General features: G+C 44.3%; 1 protein-coding gene across 3 annotated transcripts in view; it reads right to left on the bottom strand.

Moving 5' to 3' along the window:
* The window catches only part of CUNH20orf194 (chromosome unknown C20orf194 homolog), a 141,554-nt gene that overhangs the window by 30,364 nt on the left and 88,397 nt on the right, over positions 1-22,793 (bottom strand). For all 3 annotated transcript variants that reach the window (XM_021712002.1, XM_008057408.2, XM_008057407.2), the window contains 8 exons: positions 22,079-22,166; positions 14,417-14,520; positions 8,314-8,460; positions 7,265-7,353; positions 6,746-6,847; positions 5,745-5,862; positions 3,587-3,675; positions 1,913-2,071 (listed from right to left, as the gene is read on the bottom strand). In XM_021712002.1, the coding sequence (XP_021567677.1) occupies positions 1,913-2,071; positions 3,587-3,675; positions 5,745-5,862; positions 6,746-6,847; positions 7,265-7,353; positions 8,314-8,460; positions 14,417-14,520; positions 22,079-22,166 (896 nt within the window). The remainder of the gene's footprint in view (positions 1-1,912; positions 2,072-3,586; positions 3,676-5,744; positions 5,863-6,745; positions 6,848-7,264; positions 7,354-8,313; positions 8,461-14,416; positions 14,521-22,078; positions 22,167-22,793) is intronic.

Here is a 22,793-nt window from a genome sequence, read left to right on the forward strand (position 1 = left end):
TGAGACTCTAACTCAAAAAAAAAAAAAAGAAAAGAAAAGTCATATCAAGGAAGAAAATTCTTAATTTGAGAAGCCTCTGGGACCTCCCTTCACCAACAAATAATGAGCATGAAGATCCAGCCCCAAGGAGATGGACAAGCTATAAAGGAGGCTGCTACCTGGGCCCGGCCCATAAAAACAGTGCCTTAGTGAAGAGCCACAGCACTCAGCTGGTATTCTGACTTCAATCCCCCAGGAAACCTATTGGAGGTCTCCAGCATTTGGGGCTGTGACTGGACAAAAGCCAGGTCTGCAGTGAAGAAGGGGCTGGTCATATACTGTCATTGCGGTCTACAAGCAGTCAGGACAGCTGACACTTTTGCAGACTTGTAAATCAGAGACAAGGAGTCAATGATGCTCTCTGAGGCAGTGGGGGTGGAAATGACCTCAGCTACATTCTTCTAAACTGCCAAACTCATCTCCAGGACCACAACCCCAATGACTCCCAATTGGTGGGGGCAGGATGTGAAGGAGCTAGGCCAACCCATTCCTCTGACCAGCAGAAGTGATGGAAAACAAGTGGTTTCAAGTCCAGACTACTCCTCTGTGGCTTCTATGAACCTAGCCCACAGCAGGACAAAAGGGCTGACAGAAGGGAAGCTGGAGGTGGGTGTGAGAACGAGGCACCAAGGGGAATGCTGGTCTGGTGGCACACAGGCCCACATACCTCCCTCCTCAGGACCACTGTCTTAACTTTCCTTCAGTTCTTATCATCACAGCCAGTAGACCAAATAGGTTTTGGACTGGGGCCTATTCCTTACTGGAAAGAACTAGACAATTACAAACACTATTATGAGCACAAAAAATGTAGCATAGCACTAAAGCACTTTGTGAGAACTGCCAAAAGCTTCTTTATTACCAACCATGACACTAGTGAAAAGCAGTTCATGTTTTCCTGACCTGGCATATTCGCCTGTGAGGCTAGGGTGGTAATAGGCCTGTGAGGGCTCTTCCCTGAAAGGCCTTAGACAGGTAAAGGGAAGCTTCTTTTAGCCAGAGTTCCCAAAGCAGTGACACATGCTGTCAAATCAGCCCTCCCATGCTGCATACCCATGATAATCCTGCTTCCATAGGGACCTCATCAGCTAGTCAGCCTACAATCATAGTTCTGCACAGTTATGAAGGGGGAGCCCCTGATCCAATCCAGTTATTCGTGTTCCTCAGAGGGTCCCAGGAAACCTTCCTGGGCCAGCTCTCTGGGGCTGGAGATCGCAGAGTGTGGGAACCATCTCTGTAATTTCACAGGAAGGAGGACTGAAACAGACGTCCTTAGCTAAAAGGAAGAGGCTCAGGGACCAATATTGTTACAAAAATTATCAGAGAACCTTGCCCAGGTGCCTTAATTTCTGATCTCTTGGAGATATTATGCTTTTTTTTTTTTTTTTTTTTGAGTCAAAGTCTCGCTATCACCCGGACTGGAATGCAGTGGCATGCTTATGACTACCGCAGCCTTGACCTACTGTGCTCAGGGGATCCTTCCACCTCTGCCAACCACAGTAGCTCCATTACACTTGGCTAATTTTTTGATTTATTGTAGAGAAGAGGTCTCACCAAGTTGCCCAGGCTGGTCTCAAACCCCTGGACTCAGGCAATCCATTTGCCTCCACCTCCCATTGTGCTAGGATTATAGGCGTGAGCCACCGCGCCCAACTATATTATGCTGTTAAAGCAAACTTAAAAACATGTGTGCAAGCTACTGTAGGTTACAGGATGGCAACGGGTCCTTGCTCGGCTGCAGTCTCTCTGTAGCACAGACACTGCTCATGCACGTATGCAGTTTGTTCTATGCTTCAGGTTCACTACTCATGAAATAACAGTAATGGCAAGGTCTCTACCTCAATTCAACCAACCCTGGAAGACTCTCAGCACTCACCCTTGTAACACCACCAGCAATCTGGTCTTCTTGCGGATGTAGGCTGACTGGCGGGCAGAGCGGTTCTGCTGGGCCTCCAGGGCACTAGAAAGGTATCTCTGGAAGTGGGCAGCATGAAAACATTCAGAGCTGTCCATGACTTGGCGGTACACCATCCACCTGGAAACGGCAAAGGTAATCTCAGCATGGGGGCCACCTGATGGCCTGGCCCCGTAGGCTCAGCCCTGAATCCAAATGTAACCAGTACTTGCAAAGATATTCTGCCCAGTGAGTTTGTATAGGGAAAAGCCATCCTGGCCCCACAGAAAAAGGCAGAGGGCACTAGCTGGATTGGAAGCCTGGCATCCCAAAACCATCACCATTGGGGCTTTTGACAGGAAACCCCTTGCCACAGGAAAAATGGCCAGGTAAGCACACAACCAACAGCCTTCAGCAGTGAAAAGACTCCTGACCAGGCAGTTACTGCCTGGAGGAATATGCAAAAAAAAAAAAGGCTTCAGTCTGGTACGCAGGAAAACTCTTGCTAAGAATAGAAAGTGGGCAGGGGAAGAATTCAAAATGTTTACAGAACAAAAGCATTAGACTTGAGGATCTGGTTAACCATCAGGTGCTTAATAAATGAGGTCCAGTATTTCCCAGCTCTCTCCAAAACTCGCCTCCCCATCCCCTACAATCTCCCACCCTAAAATGCCAACTTCTAGGCAATTTCAGTCTTCTCAGTTCCTTTATAGCCTCCTGCAGATGCCTTACTTTAGTATAGGGTAAACCAACTAGATTAAATGCCGAATTTAGTCAGCAAGGGTTGTTTAGTAATCTGGCAGACAGGTGGAAGTGAAGGTTGAATGAATGTCCCAATTTCACCTAAGCCAACCAGTTCCTGCTGCACCTAAACTCCCTCTGTGGTCATGGGAGGATCACCATATCCACTAGCTCCCAGTTCTTATAACCACCATGGTACTAAACTGTCCTGCTGCTACAATGATCTACCCCAGATATCTGCATAGTTCACTCCTTTATTTATTCAAGTTTTTGCTCAAATGTCATCTGCTCAGTGAGGTCTTCCCTGACCACCCAATTTCTCTTATGCAGTGGGTCACATCTGTAGTCCCAGCTATTTGAGAGGCTGAGGTAGAAGGATCACTTGAGCCCAGGAGTCTGAGGCTACAGTGAGCTATGATCGCACCACTGCACATTAGCCTAGGCAACAGAGTGCACCCCTGCCTCTAAAAAAAAAAACAACCAAAAAACCAAAAACCAAAACCAAAAAAGCCCCTAGAATCCCACTCCCAGCCCTTTACTTCCTATATCCTTCTCTGTTTTATCTTCTCCACAGCACTTTCACTAGCTAATATACTATGCTTTCCTTATCTGGTTGTCTTCCCAAACTAGAATGTAAGCCCCATGAGTGCAGAAGATGTTCTTGTTTGTTTTGTCACTGATGTATTCCCTCACACTCAGTACACTGTCTGGCATATAGGAAGTACTCAGTATAGAGTGTTAAATGGATGGATGGATAGATGGATGGATGAATGGGTGAATGGGTGGATGGGTGGATGACTACCCTGCTAAAACCAATTATATCAAAGGCCAGGACATGTCCAAGGTTTCCCAGTGCCTAGGTAGGCCCAGGTATAGAATCCTTTTTCCCAAAGCAAAGGCAACAGCCATACTAACCTGCCATATTCCTTATGCAGGGTGACCAGAAAAGCACAGAGCTCGCTAGCATGACAGCCTGGGAGGCCGGTTACGATGCTGATAATCACCTACATGAAAGAAAACTCATGTGGGTTTGCAATTCAACCTCATTACACTGTGTAAGAAGAGGTTAAGAGAACTGACTTCTGGAGTCAAGCTCTGTGGGTCTGAACCCCAGCACCATACTCACTAGCTCTGTGACCTTGAGCCAATGACAGAGCCTACCTTGTAGGATGGGTGTGAGGATTACCTGAGTTAACATATGTAAAGTGCTTAGAACAGTGCCTGGCATATAGCAAACACCATATAAAATGTAGTGTTGCTACTCTAATTTCTACAGAGCAGGTTGAGAATAGATCAGTTAAAATGCAAAGCATTGAAGGGCCTACCTACTTGAGGCTCTAGATCTATTTTGTAAAAGCTGACATTCAGGAATATTATAACTTATTTCAAATAATAAAGCTTCTTAGGAAAATACTAGGCAGAAAGGAGGTTCGGGATGCTAGCACAGTGGACTTGGCAGTGGGGAAGAGTGGCACCAGGGATGTTTCTGCCTGGCTGCCTGTGTTCTACAAGCAACATGGCCTAAGTTAAGCTGAAACCCACTGGATATGGGAAGTAACTTTTGACTCTGGAGGAGGAGAAGATAAGCCGGGCTGGACTGTCCTAACCTTATTATACAACCACATAAAAACAGGCCCCTCTTTGGGTATATATTTCAAAGCAACTTAAGAAATTCACTTAAAAAGAAATCATCAGGCAGGGAAGGACAGGAACCATGCAATCACTGAAGAAGGTCTATGCAAATGACATAGCATGGCAAGTACCTATAATTATCTGCTTTATTTCAGAATATACAAGACTCACTGGGATGGGCCCAGTCACAGATAACTTATGCTAATGCTAAGCCTGGTGGCACACGAGACCTGAGTTGACCACATCAGCACAGAGAAGACAGCATGAATCTCTCTTCTTTTTTTTTTTTTTGAGTTGGAGTCTCACTCTGTCACCCAGACTGGAGCGCAGTGGCCGCTCCCGGCCACCACAGCCTCGACCTGCTGCGCTCCGGCGATCCTTCTGCCTCAGCCTTCCGAGTAGCCGGAATTACAGGTGCGCGCTACCACGCCCAGCTAATTTTTTGATTTATTGTAGAGATGAGGTCTCACTGCCCAGGCGGGTCTCGAATCCGCGGGCTCAGGCAAGAATCTCTCTTTTTTTTTGGGACTCACAGGTTCTTGCTTGTCCCCTCTGACGGCGGCCTCTACACTATCCCTTTCTGCACTACGGTGGCCTCTACACTATCTCTTTCTGCACCCTCGGGCAGTACTCCATGGAACTGAGGTTTTGTTTATCTCCCTCCCATCCAGCGTTTTCCATCTTGATTCTTACTCTTCAGTGCCCAGGTCTCAGTCCCTGAAATCACAGCACATGTGCGTACAGCTGGACATGCTCTTACTTTAAAGCCAGTCCTAGAGCGTCTGTTTAGTCAAATATAACAAGTAGGCTTTTCATACTCTCACCTAAGGGAAAAAATGATGCCTCTAATACCTTAGTGCTTCCATTTCCTTTTGCAGCTGAACATTGTCTAAATTTGCACAGAAATAAATGTCCTCCTTGAGTCTATTAAGACCTATAGCTCAGGAATGGTGGGAGCAGGGAGGTCAGAGGAGGGAAGCATGAGGCAGGAGTGGATAAAATTATAAACATTGTCTTCTCTAGGGAAAACAATGTTTATAAAGTATCACCTTACCCTGGCGATTCCAGCAAGGCCCAAATAACATGGGTACTCTTCCCCTTATTAAGCACAATGTGTCAGCCACTGCCAGGTAAATCTTCTTCATAACCAGAAAGACAGCAAGAGTTTAAAAGACCTGGAAAGGCCAGGGAAGGGCACAGCAAGATGCCAGGGTTTGATCATTGTCACGAGGCTTGGCCAGGGTTAATGTAGATGCCTGAACCAGTCAATGTAGAGAGTAGAGTTTCATGTGTATCATGACATCAGTAACCAAAGAGGTGGACAGTCTTAGGAAAGGAACTCCACCCAAGCTCCTGTTGTTAACTGACACAAAGATCCAAGGGCAGGCTCTCAGGATTATCTTCCTGTGGATTATCAGCATATTTGGGGGAGCTCCTTTACCTTATCATTTTCTACCGTGTGGGTAGGGTTGATTCCAGCTTGCAGTAGCAGGATAGGAAGATGGGTCCGCATCACAGGCTCCCGACTAATGCTGCTAACAGCAAAATGCTGGAGAAACCTAAAAAAACAAAGACACTGCTATTATGTTACCATCACCAGCCTTGCCTGAATGTGCCCACTAACAGGAGAAATTTTTTTTTTTCTTTTCTTTTTTTTCAGTTGGAGTCTCACTCTGTCGCCCAGACTGGAGTGCTGTGGCCGCTTCCGGCCACCGCAGCCTCGACCTGCTGGGCTCCAGCGATCCTTCCACCTCAGCCTTCCAAGTAGCCAGAATTACAGGCACGCGCTACCATGCCCTACTATGCCCGGCTGATTTTTTGATTTATTGTAGAGATGAGGTCTCGCTGCCTAGGCGGGTCTTGAACCCGCGGGCTCAGGCAATCCACTCACCTCAGCCTCCCAAAGGCACGGGATTACAGGCTGAGCCACCGAGCCCGGCTGAGAAACTTCTTGACTGCTGAAAGATAAATCTTAGGGAGATTCTTTCTAGAGCAATGGTCTCCAATCTTTTTGGTATCATGGACCGGTTTCATGGAAGACAATTTTTCCACAGATGGGGGAGGAAATCATCAGGCATTAGATTCTCATAAGGAGTGCGCAACCTAGATCCTTTGCATGTGTAGTTCATGATAGGGTTCATGCTCCTATGAGACTCTAATGTTTCAGCTGATATGACAGGAGACGGAGATCTGCTAGCCTGCTGCTCATCTCCTGCTGTGTGGCTCAGTTCTTAACAGGCCATGGACCAGTACCGGTGCACAGCCCAGGGGCTAGGAACCCCTGCTCTAGAGAATAAAATTGTATATGGTATGTCATTACTACCTTACAATGATCCCTAAGAAGCTATAAGACAAAAGAGCTGAGAAAGGACCAAAATTGAAGTCTCTGACATTTCAAAAGCCAGAAAACTAAACCTCTAAAAACAGAAAACCAGAGCTCACCAGTCCAGCTCTGGGAGTTTGGCTGAGAGTAGCTTTAGCGAACTCCGTTTCTCCCCAGCAGGATGGCTCAGGGCACTGAAGAGCTTCTGTGCACTGGTGTGCCTGAAATATCAAAAACTAGCAGATTAGAGCTCTATCTCCCTACAGCACACCCACTTATACAACTTGTTCTGATGCTTTCAAGCCAGACTCCAGTGACAGAGTCAACGCTTCCAAAACAAGCATTTCACTGACTTAAACAAATGCAGTATTAGTGCATGATGACGAGTATGTCCACGGAGAAAGGTTGGCCTGAAGCCCCTTGACAATACTGAGTTTCTGACTCTTGGTGGATTTCATCTCTCTTGCTTTCCATTTCCCTAAGGACACTGGCTACCTGCAAGTTGGCAGCACCAAAATGACTGTGTTGGCCCTTTCAGAAGCCAAGACCCCTGCATTACATAACACCAGGCATCCTGCAGAGAGGGCACACCCACAAAGCTCAGGGAAGCAAGCACAAACACTGAAGCAGTTACTTACAATCTCTTTTGTTCCACAGATAATCCATCTTCCTGGATCACTTTTAAAGAGAGCCCTGAGTTATCCTGCTGTTGCCAGGGGGAGAAGACCTAAACAAAACAGAATTTGAGCAAAGAACACTTTAAACCAACAACAGGATATGGAACCCACATGGGGATTTGATGGTTGCTGAAAATCCAGACAGTGCAGAGAAAAACCACTATAACAAACAAGCTTGCTTTAAAAAGAGAGGCCTGAAGCAATTCTGTTCTATATTTTTAAAAACCAGAATGTCTTTCTGGGTTCCTTTCCTGAGGAGTTCTGCTCTTCAGAGGTCAGGAAACATGGAGGAAAGGGTTGGGTAACACTGTCCTGGCAGCAGGGGCATACTCTCCATGGTGATGGGGCAGACTGACAGGAGTGGTTCAAGTAACTCCTGCCTAGAGGCAGAGGGATAACTGAAAAGAATCTCAATGGCTGTCTCTGCTTTCCCAGATTGAAAAGACAAGCACAAGGAGGTAAGAACACCTAGCAGGCATAAGAGGGGGAGACACAGGCTGGGATGAGAAGCCACTCTATAGCAAACGTCAGGTCTTGTCTCCTCCATGTTCTGCAAATCTGTACTGAGGGAGGGACATCATCACCTCACAAGCTGCTATAATCACACCTTTCCAAGAATTCCCACCAGTCATGCAGCTGTCACAGTTTGACTTTGGCTATTGCTTGGTCTCTAGGTGAGTTAAATAATTCTCACTTGTGCAGTCTGTGCTGAGCATCTAGAATGTGCAGCCTGCCAGGTGACAACCCACAGGGAAGGGGAGCATGGGGTAGGCGAGAGAGCTCTAATTCAGTAGGTAGTGTCCAACAATTCAGCAAAGTAGCTAAAAGAAAAATAAGTCTAATTAGGATTTAAAGAGGACAAAGTCGATTTTTCTTAAAGGCTAAAAAGTCTTTTGTTCAGTTTCTTTAGGCTTTCAACCTTCACTGCCAAGAGCACCATTCCAGGACCCATCTAAAGTACTAGGAGAAAAAAAGTCATACTTGTTTCGCTGAATAATGACTGATGTTACCTCTGAGTAAAATGCTTGGTATATCTTTGATTTGGGGAAAAAGACAATCATCAGAAAATTGCTTGATCCATGGAAGTGAACTGGGAGATGAGGAAGCAATGAGCTTTTGAAGTCTATGAGAAGGGCAGCAACAACACTGGTGGAATCCTAGAGAGAACCAGAGGGAGCACTGGTGAAGAGAACCATTTCCATGATCCACTCTTCACAACTACTGTCAGAACACACAGGGTCAGCTTCAGTGCAATTATCTTAACATTATGTAGTTTACTGGAGTTCAATGTAGATGTGCTTTCTAATACCTACTTAGAAGAGATACAGAGAATACAAGAAAGTTTTTTTCTAAATTGAAAATGTCATTCAAAATTCCTTCTAGGGTATTAATATCTTATTATATATACAACTTGCAAATATTTTCTCCCATTTTGTGGGCTGTATTTTCACTCTTTTGATAGTGTCCTTTGATGCACAGAAGTTTATTTTGATGAAGTCCAATTTACATATTTTTTCTTTTGCTGTCTGTGCTTTGGTGTCATATTCAAGTCACTGCCAAATCAATGTCAAGATTTTCCCCCATTTTCTTCTAAGAATTTTATTTAGTTCTTATGTGTAGGTTTTTGATCCATTTTGAGTTAATTTTTTTGTATACAGCATAAAGGTAAGGGCCCAACTTCACTTTTTTTGCATGTGGATATTCAGTTTTTCCAATACCATTTGTTGAAAAGACTGTCCTTTGATACTGAATGGTTTTGGCATCCTTGTTGAAAATGATTTGGTGCAAGGATTTATTTCTGGGCTTTCTATTCTATTCTACCAGTCTATTACGTCTGACCTTATACCAGTGCCACACTGTTAGGTTACTGTAGCTTTACAGTAAGTTTTGAAATAAGGAAGTATGAATCTTCCCACCTTTTCTTTTTCAAGATTGTTTTATCTAATTGGAGTCCCTTGAGATTCCATATGAATTTTAGGATGAGTTTTCCTATTTCTGCAAAAATATGCCACTGGAATTTTGATAGGGATTACACCGAATATAGGCTGCTTTGGGTAATACATCTTACAATGTTAATGTCTTCTATCCAGAAACATGGATGTCTTTCCATTCATTTAGGTCATCTTTAATTTTGCAGTAATATTTTATAGTTTTCAGTGTTCAAGTCTTTCACCATCTTAGATAAGTTTATTCCTTAGTATTTTACTTTTTCTGATGCTACAGTAAATGCAACTGCTTTCCTAAAAATTTTTTTCAGATTATTCATGGCTAGGGTATAGAAATGCAGCTGATCTTTGTGTTAATTTTCTATCCTGCAACCTAGTGAATTTCTTTATTAGTTCTAATGGCTTTTTGGTGAGATCGATAGGGTTTTCTACAAGTACGATGTCATCTATGAATACAACAGAAATAGTTCTATTCTTTTATTTCTAATTTGTATACCTTCTATTTCTTCTTCTTGCCTAACTGCTCTGGTAGAACTTCCAATACTATGTTGAATAGATGTGCCAAAAGCTGGCATCCTTGTCTTGCTCCCAATCAAGGGGAAAACGGTGTTTTTAAAAAGGACATATAAGCTGGGCTTGGTGGCTCAGCCTGTAATCCCACGCCTTTGGGAGGCTGAGGTGAGTGGATTGCCTGAGCCCACGGGTTCGAGACCCGCCTGGGCAGCGAGACCTCATCTCTACAATAAATCAAAAAATCAGCCGAGCGTGGTAGCGCACGCCTGTAATTCCGGCTACTTGGAAGGCTGAAGCGGAAGGATTGCTGGAGCCCAGCAGGTCGAGGCTGCGGTAGCCAGGAGCGGCCACTGCACTCCAGTCTGGGTGAAAGAGTGAGACACCAACTCAAAAAAAAAATAAAATAAATAAAAAATAAAATAAATAAATAAATAAAAAGGACATATAATTCATCCTTATAAAAGTATTGTGTTCATTTAATAAAACTTTGAAAAAAATATAAAAATAGAACACAGTGGATGGGTGCAGTGGCTCATGCCTATAATCCCAGCACTTTGGGAGGTTGAGGTAAAAGGACTACTTGAGACTAGGAGTTCGAGACCAGTCTGGGCAACATAGCAAGACCCTGTCTCCACAAAAAAGAGAAGGAAAAAAATAGGTAGGGTGGTGGCATGCACCTGCAGTTCCAGCTGCTTTGTAAACTGAGATGGGGGGATTGCTTTAGCTCAGGAGATCAAGACTGCAGTAAGCTTATAATTATCTCACTGCATACCAGCCTAGGTAACAGAGTAAGACCCTGTCTCAAAAAAAAGAAAGCACAGAAAAAAGTTTAAAAATTAACCTGAAGTCTCATCATCTAAGTCCAATTATAGCTAACATTTAAATACTTCTTCTAGTCTTTTTTTCCTATTCACTCATTCACTTGCCTTTTTTATGTGGTAGGAAATCATGTTTATTTTTACAGTTCCATATCCTGTTTTTAAACTAGTTACCATTACCATCAGCTATGTTATTACATACCATCTGTAACATTTCCAATGTCTTCACTCTATTCCCCTCTTAGCTATCTCTATGGCTGGACATTCACATTAGCTGTTCTCCTCTGTCAATAATAATTCTTTTTATTGACTCTCTTCTCATTCACATTACACAACAGAAGGCTGTTTCTGATGTGCTTCCCTGTATCTGTTAAGGAGTCTCTGAACATCCCTGACCTGGGACTCAGTGCTTTCATGTTAACAAAGAGAGCTCTTTGTGGAAAATAAATATTAACTCCTTCATTTTATTTATTTATTTGAATTTCTTTTTTTTATTTTAAAGATGTGGGGTACAATTCAGGATTAGGTATACAAATGTTCATTATGCAGGTATCCTTGTTGATGTAACTCCTTCGTTTTCATCACCAAATGTTTTTCCCAGTTTGTTTTTTTGCCTTTTAATTCCCTTCCTGAAATACTTTTAAAGATTATGATTGCCGGGCTCGGTGGCTCAGCCTGTAATCCCGCACCTTTGGGAGGCTGAGGTGAGTGGATTGCCTGAGCCCGCGGGTTCGAGACCCGCCTGGGCAGCGAGACCTCATCTCTACAATAAATCAAAAAATTAGCCGGGTGTGGTAGCGCACTCCTGTAATTCCGGCTACTCGGAAGGCTGAGGCGGAAGGATCACCAGAGTCCAGCAGGTCGAGGTTGCGGTAGCTGGGAGCAACCACTGCACTCCAGTCTGGGTGACAGAGTGAGACTCCAACTCAAAAAAAAAAAAAAAAAAAAAGGTTATGATTATTTTTAATTGACACATAATAATTGTACATATTTATGGAGTACAACATGTTGCTTCAATACATGCATACACTGTATAATGACCAATTCAAGGTAATTAGCATACCTATCACCTCAAACATTTATCATTCAAAATCTTTTCCTCTAGCTATTTTGAGATCTACAATTTTTTTTTTAAGTTGAAGTCTCACTTTGTCCCTAGGCTGGAGTGCAGTGGTACGCTTATGGCTACTACAGCCTTGACCTGCTGGGCTCATGTGATCCTTCTGCCTCAGCCTTCCAAGTAGCTGGAACTACAGGTGTGTACTACCACACATGGCTAATTTTTTGCTTTATTGTAGAGACCAGTTCTTGCCAAGTTGCCAAGGCTGGGCTTAGGTGATCCTCTTGCCTCTGCCTCCCAAATGCTGGGATTATATGTGAGCCTGAGACATCTACAGTATCTTATTGTTGACTATAGTCATTTACAGTACAACAGAACACTTATTCTTCCCTTCTCACTGTAACTCTGTACCCCTTCTTCCCATTTCCAGAAATAACTTTTAGAGTTTTACTAACTTTTAGTTTTACTAATTAGCCTGATAAATGTTATGATATAGCCATACAATGGAATATTACTCAGCAATAAAGAGGAACCAGCTATTTATATATGCTCATGGGTGAATCTAAAAATCATTATGCTCAGTGGAAAATGCCAGACTCAAAGGGTACAGAATATATGATGTTCATTTATATGATATTTCAGAAAATGCAAACTAATCCTCAGTGACAAAAAGCTTATCGATGATTGTTTGAACTCAGGAGTGGAGGGAAGGATGAACTGCAGAAGGGCATGAGGAAATGCTTGGGTTTGTGATGGTGGTTTTATGAGTGCATGCATCTGCCAAAGCTTTAAGCGGATACAGTTAACAGTTAATTGTATTTAAAGTCAACATCTCCAGCACCTTGGGAGGCTGAGAGGAGTGGATTGCCTGAGCCCGTGGATTTGAGACCCGCCTGGGCAACTTGGTGAGACCTCATCTCTACAGTAAATCAAAAAATTAGCCAGTCATGGTAGCGCGTGCCTGTAATTCCAGCTACTTGGAAGGCTGAGGCGGAAGGATCGCTGGAGCCCCAGCGGGTCAAGGCTGCAGTGCCTGGGAGCAGCCACTGCATTCCAGTCTGGGTGACAGAGTGAGACTCCAACTCAAAAAATGAATGTGAGAGAGAGAGAGAGAGAGAGAGAGAGAGAGAGAGAGAGAGAGAGAGAAAGAGAGAGAGAGAGAGAGAGAGAAATTTGTCAAATTTGACAAACATTTCCTTCAGAATTTCTTGTATTGTTTCTAAGCTTAGAAAGTCCTCCTTCCCCTAGAGGTTTAATAAATATTCATTTTTATATTTTCCTTTCTACTTGTGAAATTTAAAAATATTTCATTTTAATTCATTAGAAGTTTATCTTGATTTTTGGTATGGGTAAGAATCTATTTTTCCTCCAAATCAGCTAACTTCTTATTCTAGTTCTTTTTCTTAAATGATACATCCTTTCTTCCCTGATGTTGGAAGACTCATTAACCTAATTTCAAAGCTTTTCTCTATCAGGGTCATCCATCTGTCTGGCTGATCTGCCTACATTTCTAAACAGCCTTTACGGCAATAGGCTCTATGTGGGAAAAAAACTTGCTCACAGAATTTGTTTTCTGAGCCATCTGACCAAAACATCTTACCTAGTCTCTGTCCTGACTCCAAACAGGTTGGTTTTGAGGCTGAGATCAGTCAGAGTAGAGGGCCTGCTCTCTGCTCTTGTGTTGCATGGAGAGAGAAGCTGTGCCCTGACCAGTGAGCATAGGCTAGGGACACTCATAGCTACCTTCTTCCCCCTAAGAGGAAGGAGCAGTGTTGGTACACTTAGAGGATGGTTGGTGGAGGCAGAGGTAGAACGTTCACCGAGCTAAAGGTTTAGTCTGAGTAAGGGAGCTGGGGCTAAGCCCTCATGGGGAAAGTCAGCCATTTCTTTCCCTCTCTGGCTCACTTATAATTCTGTCCCACGCTAATGTGTAAGTGGAGCCTCATCAACGCACACAGGATGGAGCTTCTTTCCAGTTCTTCAGTGGGTAAGCCTTTGTGTCCCGGGGCTGAATGCCACCTGTGAGGAGCCACTGGAGGCCTTCTCAGCCTGCTCTCTAGTCAGCTTTGGGAGGAGTGAATGGGCATAGGGAGCGGCTGGCCCTTCTGACCAGAAGCCCTTTGTAGCTAAGCCCTTACAAAACAGTGAGGTTGATGAGGGTCCTAAGTGCCCCAAGAGTGCCCAGCATTCTCCATGACCGCCCTGCCTGCCTGCCTCAATAGCTGTTCTGGTTCCTGACATCTTGCCCTGTGGTAGTAGAGGGAGAAAGGAGTTATCTGGTTGTCCCCTAAAAATGTGACAATCTTTTTTTTTTTGAGTTGGAGTCTCACTCTGTCACCTAGACTGGAGTGCAGTGGTCGCTCCCGGCCACTGCAATCTCGACCTGCTGGGCTCTGGCGATCCTTCCGCCTCAGCCTTCCAAGTAGCAGAAACTACAGGCATGCGCTACCATGCCCGTTTAATTTTTTTTTTTCATTTAATTTTATTTATTTGTTTTTTTGAGTTGGAATCTCACTCTGTCGCCCAGACTGGAGTGCGGTGGCTGCTCCCGCTGCCCCGCAGCCTCGACCTGCTGGGCTCTGGCGATCCTTCCGCCTCAGTCTTCCGAGTAGCTGTAACTACAGGTGCGTGCTACCACGCCCGGCTGATTTTTTGGTTTATTATAGAGATGAGGTCTCGCCAAGTTGTCCAGGCGGGTCTCGAACCCGCAGGCTTAGGCAATCCACTCGTGACAATCTTTTTGACCACAAAAGTCATTAAATAGTAAAACACCTACCCCATCAAAGAAGGAAATGGAGTTCATGTGATCCTTGGAAATGATGATACTTCCGTGATGACAGTGAGAAAACAGAAGGCCATTAGAGAAGAAATGCAGATTCCCTGGAAGGAAAAGGAAGCTGGTCAGAGTTGGAGGGCTGGATCCTGGGGGCCAGATTTCAATGTCCTTCTTGTATACCAGGACACACCAGAGTGGTAACTAGAGACCAATATCAGTAGCATTTAAGTTATAGGGTTTGTATGCTGAGCCCTGTGCCCTGAGGAAGCCAAAGTAACTGCCCAGAGAGAAATGAAGCATCAGATGCAGTCTTTACATGAGAATTTTTTTAAAAATGAATAAACTATCAGTTGATGGGGAGAAGCAAAACTCACATTACCTTATATTGCATTCATTTCTAGGAAAACACACTAAAAACGACTGTGTTTGTCTGTTTCATTGTTGAGTTTATAGATTCTCCTTTCTCCTGCTTTGGAAGAAGCCAGTTCAGCCCTAGAAAGACCGTGTCCCTCACTTAGGGCCCAAGAAGAAACGTTAAGGACTCAGCTGAAGATCTAGTGATAGGAGTCTAAGGTCCCTGTGCCCAGGAAAACATTATTTGAGTTAAGTGATGAGTAGGCTCCTCAGGTCAAGGTTTCAGGTCTAAGGAGAGCTGCTGTTTCCCGCGTGGCCAAAGTCATACAGAGCAGCTCAGTATGGACCTAGGGAACAGATCACAGCACTGATAGACAACTAAGATAACAAAGACTAAGGCTAGGCCCAGGCTTGCTTTGGAGACCCAAAAGCACCCAGAGCTTCCATAAGCCTCCTGGGTGAAGTTGCTCTCTGGAGTTGGTCCAAACTGGATCCTCTCTGTTCCTTTTCTGCTCCTGTAACAGTCTTTGTTCCCCCGTTTTCACATATAGAGAAGAGATAAGGTAATTCTTGGAGCTCAAGGACAGGTTTGAGTATACTATCATTAAGATTTTATTGCCAAGGCAAAGAACAGGAGACAAAGAAGAAAGACTGAGATTGAGTTGTAGCTCTAGAAAAGTAGCCCCAAGCTATGGAGGTTGTAATGACAAGAAGAGCAAAGGCCAGGAGCCTAAGGGCTGCCTTTATATTCTGGGTAAGGAATCCAGAGACTGCAAGTTTGAAGGTTTCCTGAGGAGGTAGGGTTTCAGAAGGAGAGAGGGGCCTAGCTCACGTGTTGTTCATGGGGGAATGGAGGAAGCGAATGGGAGGTGAAGGTAGTTTCTAGGTACAACAGGAAGGACTGGAGGCTGACTCTCAATAGAAGAACCAGATATCCAGTCAGAGGGATATGCCAACCTTACCCTCTGGGGTAGCAGCAGCCAGTGGCCAGCCAGTCCAGCTCATGGCATCCAGGTTCAAGTCCTGTCAGCCTTCTACCCTCCAACAAGAAGCCTACATAGCACCTTGCCCTATTGCTCTTCTGAAAAGAGGTTACTCACGCCCCAGCCTCACCCCGTACCAATCCCAAGGTTCTTCAGTGCTGCTCCCAGGCCATTCCCTTCCACCTTGGCATGATTTTTCTTTTCTCATCTTCCCTGCTTTCCTCCCTTCTTTCATTTATAAGAGATCGAGTCTCACTATATTGTTCAGGCTGATAGGCTGATCTTGAACTCTTGGCCCCAAGCAATCTTCCCACCTAGGCCTTCAAGGTGTTGGGATTACAAGCGTAAGCCACTGCGCCCAGAACCTGGCAGGATACTTTCATTCCCTTAGAGACACAAACCCTTTCCTCCCTTACTGCTCACATCCACTGCCTTCCTGACCAACAGCATTTCAAATAGCTTCTGAATGTGCTCAATTTTCCTGTCCACTACCAACTCTCCCATTCCTTCTGAGAGCAGTAAAGCTGTACTCAGAATGTCTCAACTTCTGAAATCTCCAGCTCAGCAACTACTCTAACTCCAGCACCCCATCCCCCTTTTAGCTATCTCACTGCCTATACCCACAAAGTTCCCTAAGTTGTTGGTCCCCCCATTTTCCCCTACTGCTCAGAAATTTCTGACATTCCTCTCATTCACCTCAAGGGCAGATCCCTGGGACAAGACTTAGCTTTAATCTCTGTTTTGTCAAGAGAAAAAAATAAGAACAGGTTTTACTCAGTATTTACTAAGCACCACGTATGTCATATACGTGAGTTTTCTGTTTTCACAACAATTGTAAGAAGTGGTATTATTCTTCTCATGGGTCTGATGAGGAAACCCAAGCTTAGAGGGATTTCCCCAAAAATCACAGAAGTACTTGGTGGTGGAGCCAGGTATAGAATACAGGCTTGTCTTATGCCAAAGGCACTGTACTGTGCTGGCCCCTGCAGTCCCCCCCTTACCCCCCCATTTTGTACAAAGCCCAGGTGTGGCAAATCTGAGGATGTGCCCTCTGTTTCCTCAAACTCAACAGGCCACAGTGCTGCCCAACAGCCTGTCCACTGCTATCCCCCAACTCCTTCCACCAGACCTCAGAGCTCATTCAAGACCTTCAACACTCTCCTAAAACCATAACCTCATCAATTCTGCCACAGGATGACTCTACTTACTGTTCCAGAGATAAGAGAGCTTCACAGGTAGAAACTGTGAGGTAGAAGCTGCTCCCCAATTTATCATTTAGTATCTGCATCCTTTCCTGTCCTGGGCTCAGTCCACCACCTGTATACCTCTGAATGAAGCATCTCAGAAACAAGTCCAAAACCACTCAAGGTTCTCCTGGACAAAACTCACAATCCTTCTAAAGCTTCCAGAAAAAAACAGGGATCACAGAAGTTGGCATATTCTACCTACTCACTGGGAAGATGGGAAAGAGGTGGATAAGGAAATCTTCTCCAGTATTTCCTCTTCTTCTAGACTCTGAAGCCTCAAAACAATGGGAAAGACATAGGTTCGCAAAACAGTGCTAGAAAAGCACTCATTATGAGACATGGCCCAGGGTAAAGTCTCAGTAAACAGGATCTGATGTAGTACTGCCCTGTGATCTCAGGCAACCCTAGGCCTGGCTCTGTGAGCAGTAACTCTGTCATTATTCTCAGTGCATACATGAGATAAATGAAGTGACTCAATGGGTGGGCCACTGTCTTGGGTCTCTGAGATCCCAATCCACCTGAAGTGATAACACTTTTGGTATCTGCTCTAGATTCTTGAGTGCCAGCCTGTGGTCTGAAGCGACATGCCTTTGCAGGGGTTTCTCAGGGACTGGAGTGGCCAACTCTTGAGAAGACCTCCCTGGCTCCTTGTTTCATCCTTGGTGCTTCTAGTGGGTGAGCTCTATCCTTCCTTTTTCATTCTGTAAGTTTGAAAACTCAGAGTAAGAGGAAGTTTCCTATCACTGCCCAAAAAAGCAGTAGGGGGCTGCAGTATGGTTCTGTCTTTGACCTTTGCATCCCTGGAAGTCTAAAAGGAGAGGGACAAGCCCATAGGGCAAATAAGATATCAAGGGTCAAACGAGGAATTTGGCTTTTCCTCTTTCAAAAATTGACTGTGCAAATAAAAATCTTCCAACAGCCGGGCTCAGTGGCTCAGCTGTAATCCCGTGCTTTGGGAGGCCGAGGTGAGTGGATTGCCTGAGCTCGCGGGTTCGAGACCCGCCTGGGCAACTTGGCGAGACCTCATCTCTACAATAAATAAAAAAAAAAAAATCAGCCAGGCATGGTAGTGCGTGCCTATAATTCCGGCTACCTGGAAGGCTGAGACGGAAGGATCCCTGGAGCCCAGCAGGTCGAGGCTGTGGTGGCCAGGAGTGGCCACTGCACTCCAGTGTAGGTGACAGAGTGAGACTCCAATTCAAAAAAAAAAAAATCTTCCAACAGTCCAGCCTGTGTGAAGAGGGAACATTTATTATTGCTGGAAAAATACTATGATGCAATGGCGGGATGATTTTTATTTTGTTTCTGTGACAGTGTTTGAAATGTACAGATATGGTTAAAGAAAAAAAAAAAACTAAAGTAACACCAGCGAAACCCAGACACCAATGCTCTCACCACCTAGCCCAGGAAATTGAGCATGACTAGTACCTTTGAAGCCCCTGGATGCCCTTCCTCAGTGGCAGCCCTTCTCCCCTACCCAGGGAAACCAACGTCCTGAATTCTGGACAGTTTTGCCACATTTGAATGCATCTATAAACTGTACCTTCCTTAGTCTTGTCTGTTTTTGCTTTTATATAAATGAAATCCTCATCATGTGTTCTTTGACTTGCTTCCTTCTCTCAACTTTTTGTTCCTGAGAGTCATCTACATGGCAGACAATATGCAGCTGTATGTTCATTTGTGTTCAGTGTTGTGGAGAACATTCTTTCAAAAGACACCCCTCAACCACTTCATGTGGACACAGGGTGATGCATGAGGGGGGCTGAATGAAGGCAGCAGACAGGAGACCACTACTGTCTGGGCCTCCCCAGCATGGAAACAAACAAACAAAAAAAGACACGCAGGCTAAGATCAGGTGACTTCAGAAGGTGGGGCACAGGGGTCATGCTGTTTTTGGTCAAAAACTGCTGAACACTCAGTGTGGTATGAGCAGGTGCGCTCATAAGTCACCTATCATGAGATGGGCAAACATGTTGGAAGACTCACCAAAAAAAAAAAAAGAAAATTCACTGAAGCCAAACGCAGCCGCTCACAACAACACTAGCTGTTACACTGATGCCGATAGATTCCTAGAACATTTGCTCCGCAGGGGAAGCCTGTACTACAAAGGGGTTTACTCTCCAAAATATAATTCTGGATTTTTTTTGGTACCTCTTCATTGTACACAACAATCTGGATGAATCCTAAGAACATAATATTGAACAATAACAACAACAAAAAACAGGAGAATACACACAGTATGATTTGTTTGTTTGTTTGTTTGTTTGAATCAGGGTCTCACTCTGTCACCCAGACTGGAGTGCAGTGGCATAATCATGGTTCACTGCAGCCTCAACCTCCTGGGCTCAAGTGTTCCTTTCTGCCTCAGCCTCCCGAGTAGCTGAGACTACAGGCATGTGCCACCATGTTCGACTAATTTTTTTTTTTTTTTCACAGAAATAAGGTCTTGGTGTATTGTCTGGGCTGATTTCAATCTCCTGGGTTCAAGCAATCCTCTCACCTCAGTCTTCCAAAGTGCTGGGATTACAGATGTGAGCCACTAAGCCCGGCATGATTTTATTTTTAATAATTCAAAATAAAGCACTGTTTAGGGATATAGGCATATGTGGTAAAACTCTAAAGCAGGTTCCTGAGGATTAGATACTGGGCAGTCTGCCCAGTCAAAGTCAGCAGAGTGGGGAAGAAAAAGACACATGAAGGACATGAATGAACTGGAAGCTGAATAGCAAGAAGTTTTGTGAAGCCACTAACTGAGGAAGAGAAAAGGTTCCAGAGCTGAAAACATTTCAAGGTAAAGGAGGTACTGTTCTTCACATCTGTAAGTAATCTGATGGGTGAAATCGGAAGGCTATCCTTCAGAATGAACCACCCTTCAGATGCCATTAACTTGCACTATAACCTTGAGCAAGCTTTCACCTTCCACAGGAGTAAGGGTATGAGATTAACCAAGATAATTATGCTGAGGAGCTCAAGATAAACACCTTCAAGGGATGGGAACAGATACACTTCAAGCTCACCACTGTCTGAACAAGAGGCAGATTTATCAAGACACTAATGGCACTTGAACTTCAGGACTCCTCACCTGTCCAAGCTTCCTTTTAAGGTTCTAAGAAGAGCCACAACCATTCTGTATTATTTTCCTTTAAGAGAGCCCCCAAATGGTATAAACCTAAGCCCCACAAAACCTAGATCAGCTCCTGACCTGAACCCCAAAGTGGTAAAATGCTTATCACACAGCCAGGGAAACTCTCTGCTTCTATTGGATTTTCCTGCCTCAGCAAACTACCTCCTGACAGGGCATGGCGGCTGGGCACTTTGGGAGGCCAAAGCAGGAGGATAGCTTGAGCCCAGGAGTTTGAAACCAGCCTAGGCCACATAGTGAGATCTTGTCTCTACAAATAATAATAAAAAAAGAGCGACATGTAGTAGCACATGGCTGTCGTCCCAGTTACTCAGGAGGCTGGGGCAGAAGGATCACCTGAGTGATGATGATGATCATGAGTGTGCCACTGCCCTCCAGCCTAGGTGACAGAGTAAGACTCCAACTCAAAAGAAAATAAGATAAGATAAAATAAAATAAAACCACCTCCTAATTCAAAATAGATTTTCCTCAGGAACTAAGAAAGTTTTAAATCTAAGTTTTCAAAAGGGAGTGACTAACAAGTTTTCAGAAACCCCTGGCTGTGTCCTTTATTCTTACACAGAGACTTCAGGACACACTGAATCTTGTTGGATAACTCAGTACAATGCAAGACTATTTCTCTAACAAGGCTCTTTGCTAAGAAGGTGCAAACTAATTTTGGCAAATATCCTTACTAAATATTATAATTGGCTCAAGGATGACAGTGCACAAACCACCTCTGTGCTGTGTCTACAACCTGCTTTCAAAACATGATGCCATCTTGCCCCAAGGCTCGTAGCATTGCCATACACTTCAAGACTTCGGCAAATGTTCCCAACTCCCAGGTCTTCTGCACTAAGATCTCGAGAGGCAGAAATGTAGGGACAGACATTATAACAAACGCCATTACCACCCCAGCATTATGTGAGATGGATCAAAACCCAGAACTCCTTATGCTTTGTCTTCTATGTGAAGGAAGGAGCAGAAGCTGAACCAGTGATCTGAGAACAGGGAGAGGAATTTGCCACCGGATAGAATATTTCAACAAGAAGAACAAATCATCCAGAAAGGGGATTTGCTTAGTAGAGATTGAGGAATTTGTGGAGTAAGTCAGAACTCCTCCCCCGCATAAAAGCTATATTCAACAGGAAAAGAATAGGACTCATAAGAAAATGAGTGCTATTTTGAGGAAGTCAAAAGGAACGTGGAGTGAACCCCTGTGAAATCCATGCAAGATCAACAAGGTTTTTGAGAATTTTATATCAGCAGAAACACTGCCAGCCTGGACTAAAAGGGACAGAGGGTGCATAAAATCAAAGGAGACCGTTGGACCCTCAAATTCTACTAGCAAGAAGCAGGCTGATAAAACTACTAGGCTAAAACAAGGTACTAAGTTTCACTGAAAAAGGAAGAAGGAGAGATGTAGCCACAAGCCCAGAGGGAAGAGCCCAGGGGGGTAGAGCTGACAGCCAAGATCATTCCCAGACCTTGAAACCTGATCAAGGAACAGGAGTTTGCCCAGCTGGACTTCAAAGCTGCCCTGGACTAGGGATTCCTTTTTACCTTCTGCTTTTCACCCTCATGAACCTGAAGTTTACTCCAGTCATACCTTGTATGTTAGGAGGGCTGGGGTACACGATTTGTCTCTTTAGTTTCACAGGTCCAGAGACAAGGAGAGGAACTGTGTTCTGGAGTTGTACTTGACAGATTACATTCCCAAGCCTCATCTACATGGGATTTAGATAGTCTTGATTCTACATATTTTAGCCCATGAGATTTAGGGCTTCAAACTGTTGCCATAATGAGATGCTTAGGAGAAAGTGACTGTGATTCACATAAAGGAGAGGCAAGAATTATGGAGGCCGGAGAGTAGACTGCCATAGGCAAAAATTTAAGATGACAACATCTGCAAATGAGGGACCCAGACAAAACCAAGAGCAAAGTCATAGCTCCTTACCTTCCTCAGGCCAGGACTGTAGATTGCCGGAATAAAGATATGCTCCTTCTCCTCCTATTAGAAAAGTACCCAGGAAACATTCATCCCCCTTTAAAAACAACAACAAAAACAAAACAGAACAGGTGATTTATAGCATCAATACAAAATCAAAAGTCCTGCCTAGTTGTGCCTGTCTCCAAAAGCTGAGTCAGACTCAGATATGCCCAACTTATTCCACAGTCTTTGGCATTGCCTGGTTCTTTGGCATGATACTGGCATCCTTGATTCGTGCTGAGAAAAAGAATGTTAAGGTCTTCTCTGAGTCCAGGCCTCAAAACCTGCAATGCTTGTTCATGTTCCAGTGGATTTATTTCCTCTGTGGAAACAGAGGCAGATTCTCCTTGGCCTGAAGCCTTGACCTCTCAGCTCTGCAAGTCTAGGCCAATCTGGGATTTACTTTTAATATTATGGAGGGATCAATGAAAAGAAACACCAAAAGGCCTTAATGGGATAAAGAATCCCTCTAATTGTACCCTTCCTAAATGGCTATTTCTAAAGCTCTGTTGGGGAAGGGAAGAATGCAAGTAGGAATTAAAGACAAAGTAGTACAGATTCTTTAGATTAGTAGTGAAATGAAATATTTTATTTTTATTTATTTATTTTTTTTTTTTTGAGTTGGAGTCTCACTCTTTCACCCAGACTGGAGTGCAGTGGCCGCTCCCGGCCACCGCAGCCT

The sequence above is a fragment of the Carlito syrichta genome, unplaced genomic scaffold, assembly GCF_000164805.1.
Source record: "Carlito syrichta isolate Samal-C Ts95f unplaced genomic scaffold, Tarsius_syrichta-2.0.1 Scaffold303007, whole genome shotgun sequence".
NCBI lineage: Eukaryota > Metazoa > Chordata > Mammalia > Primates > Tarsiidae > Carlito > Carlito syrichta.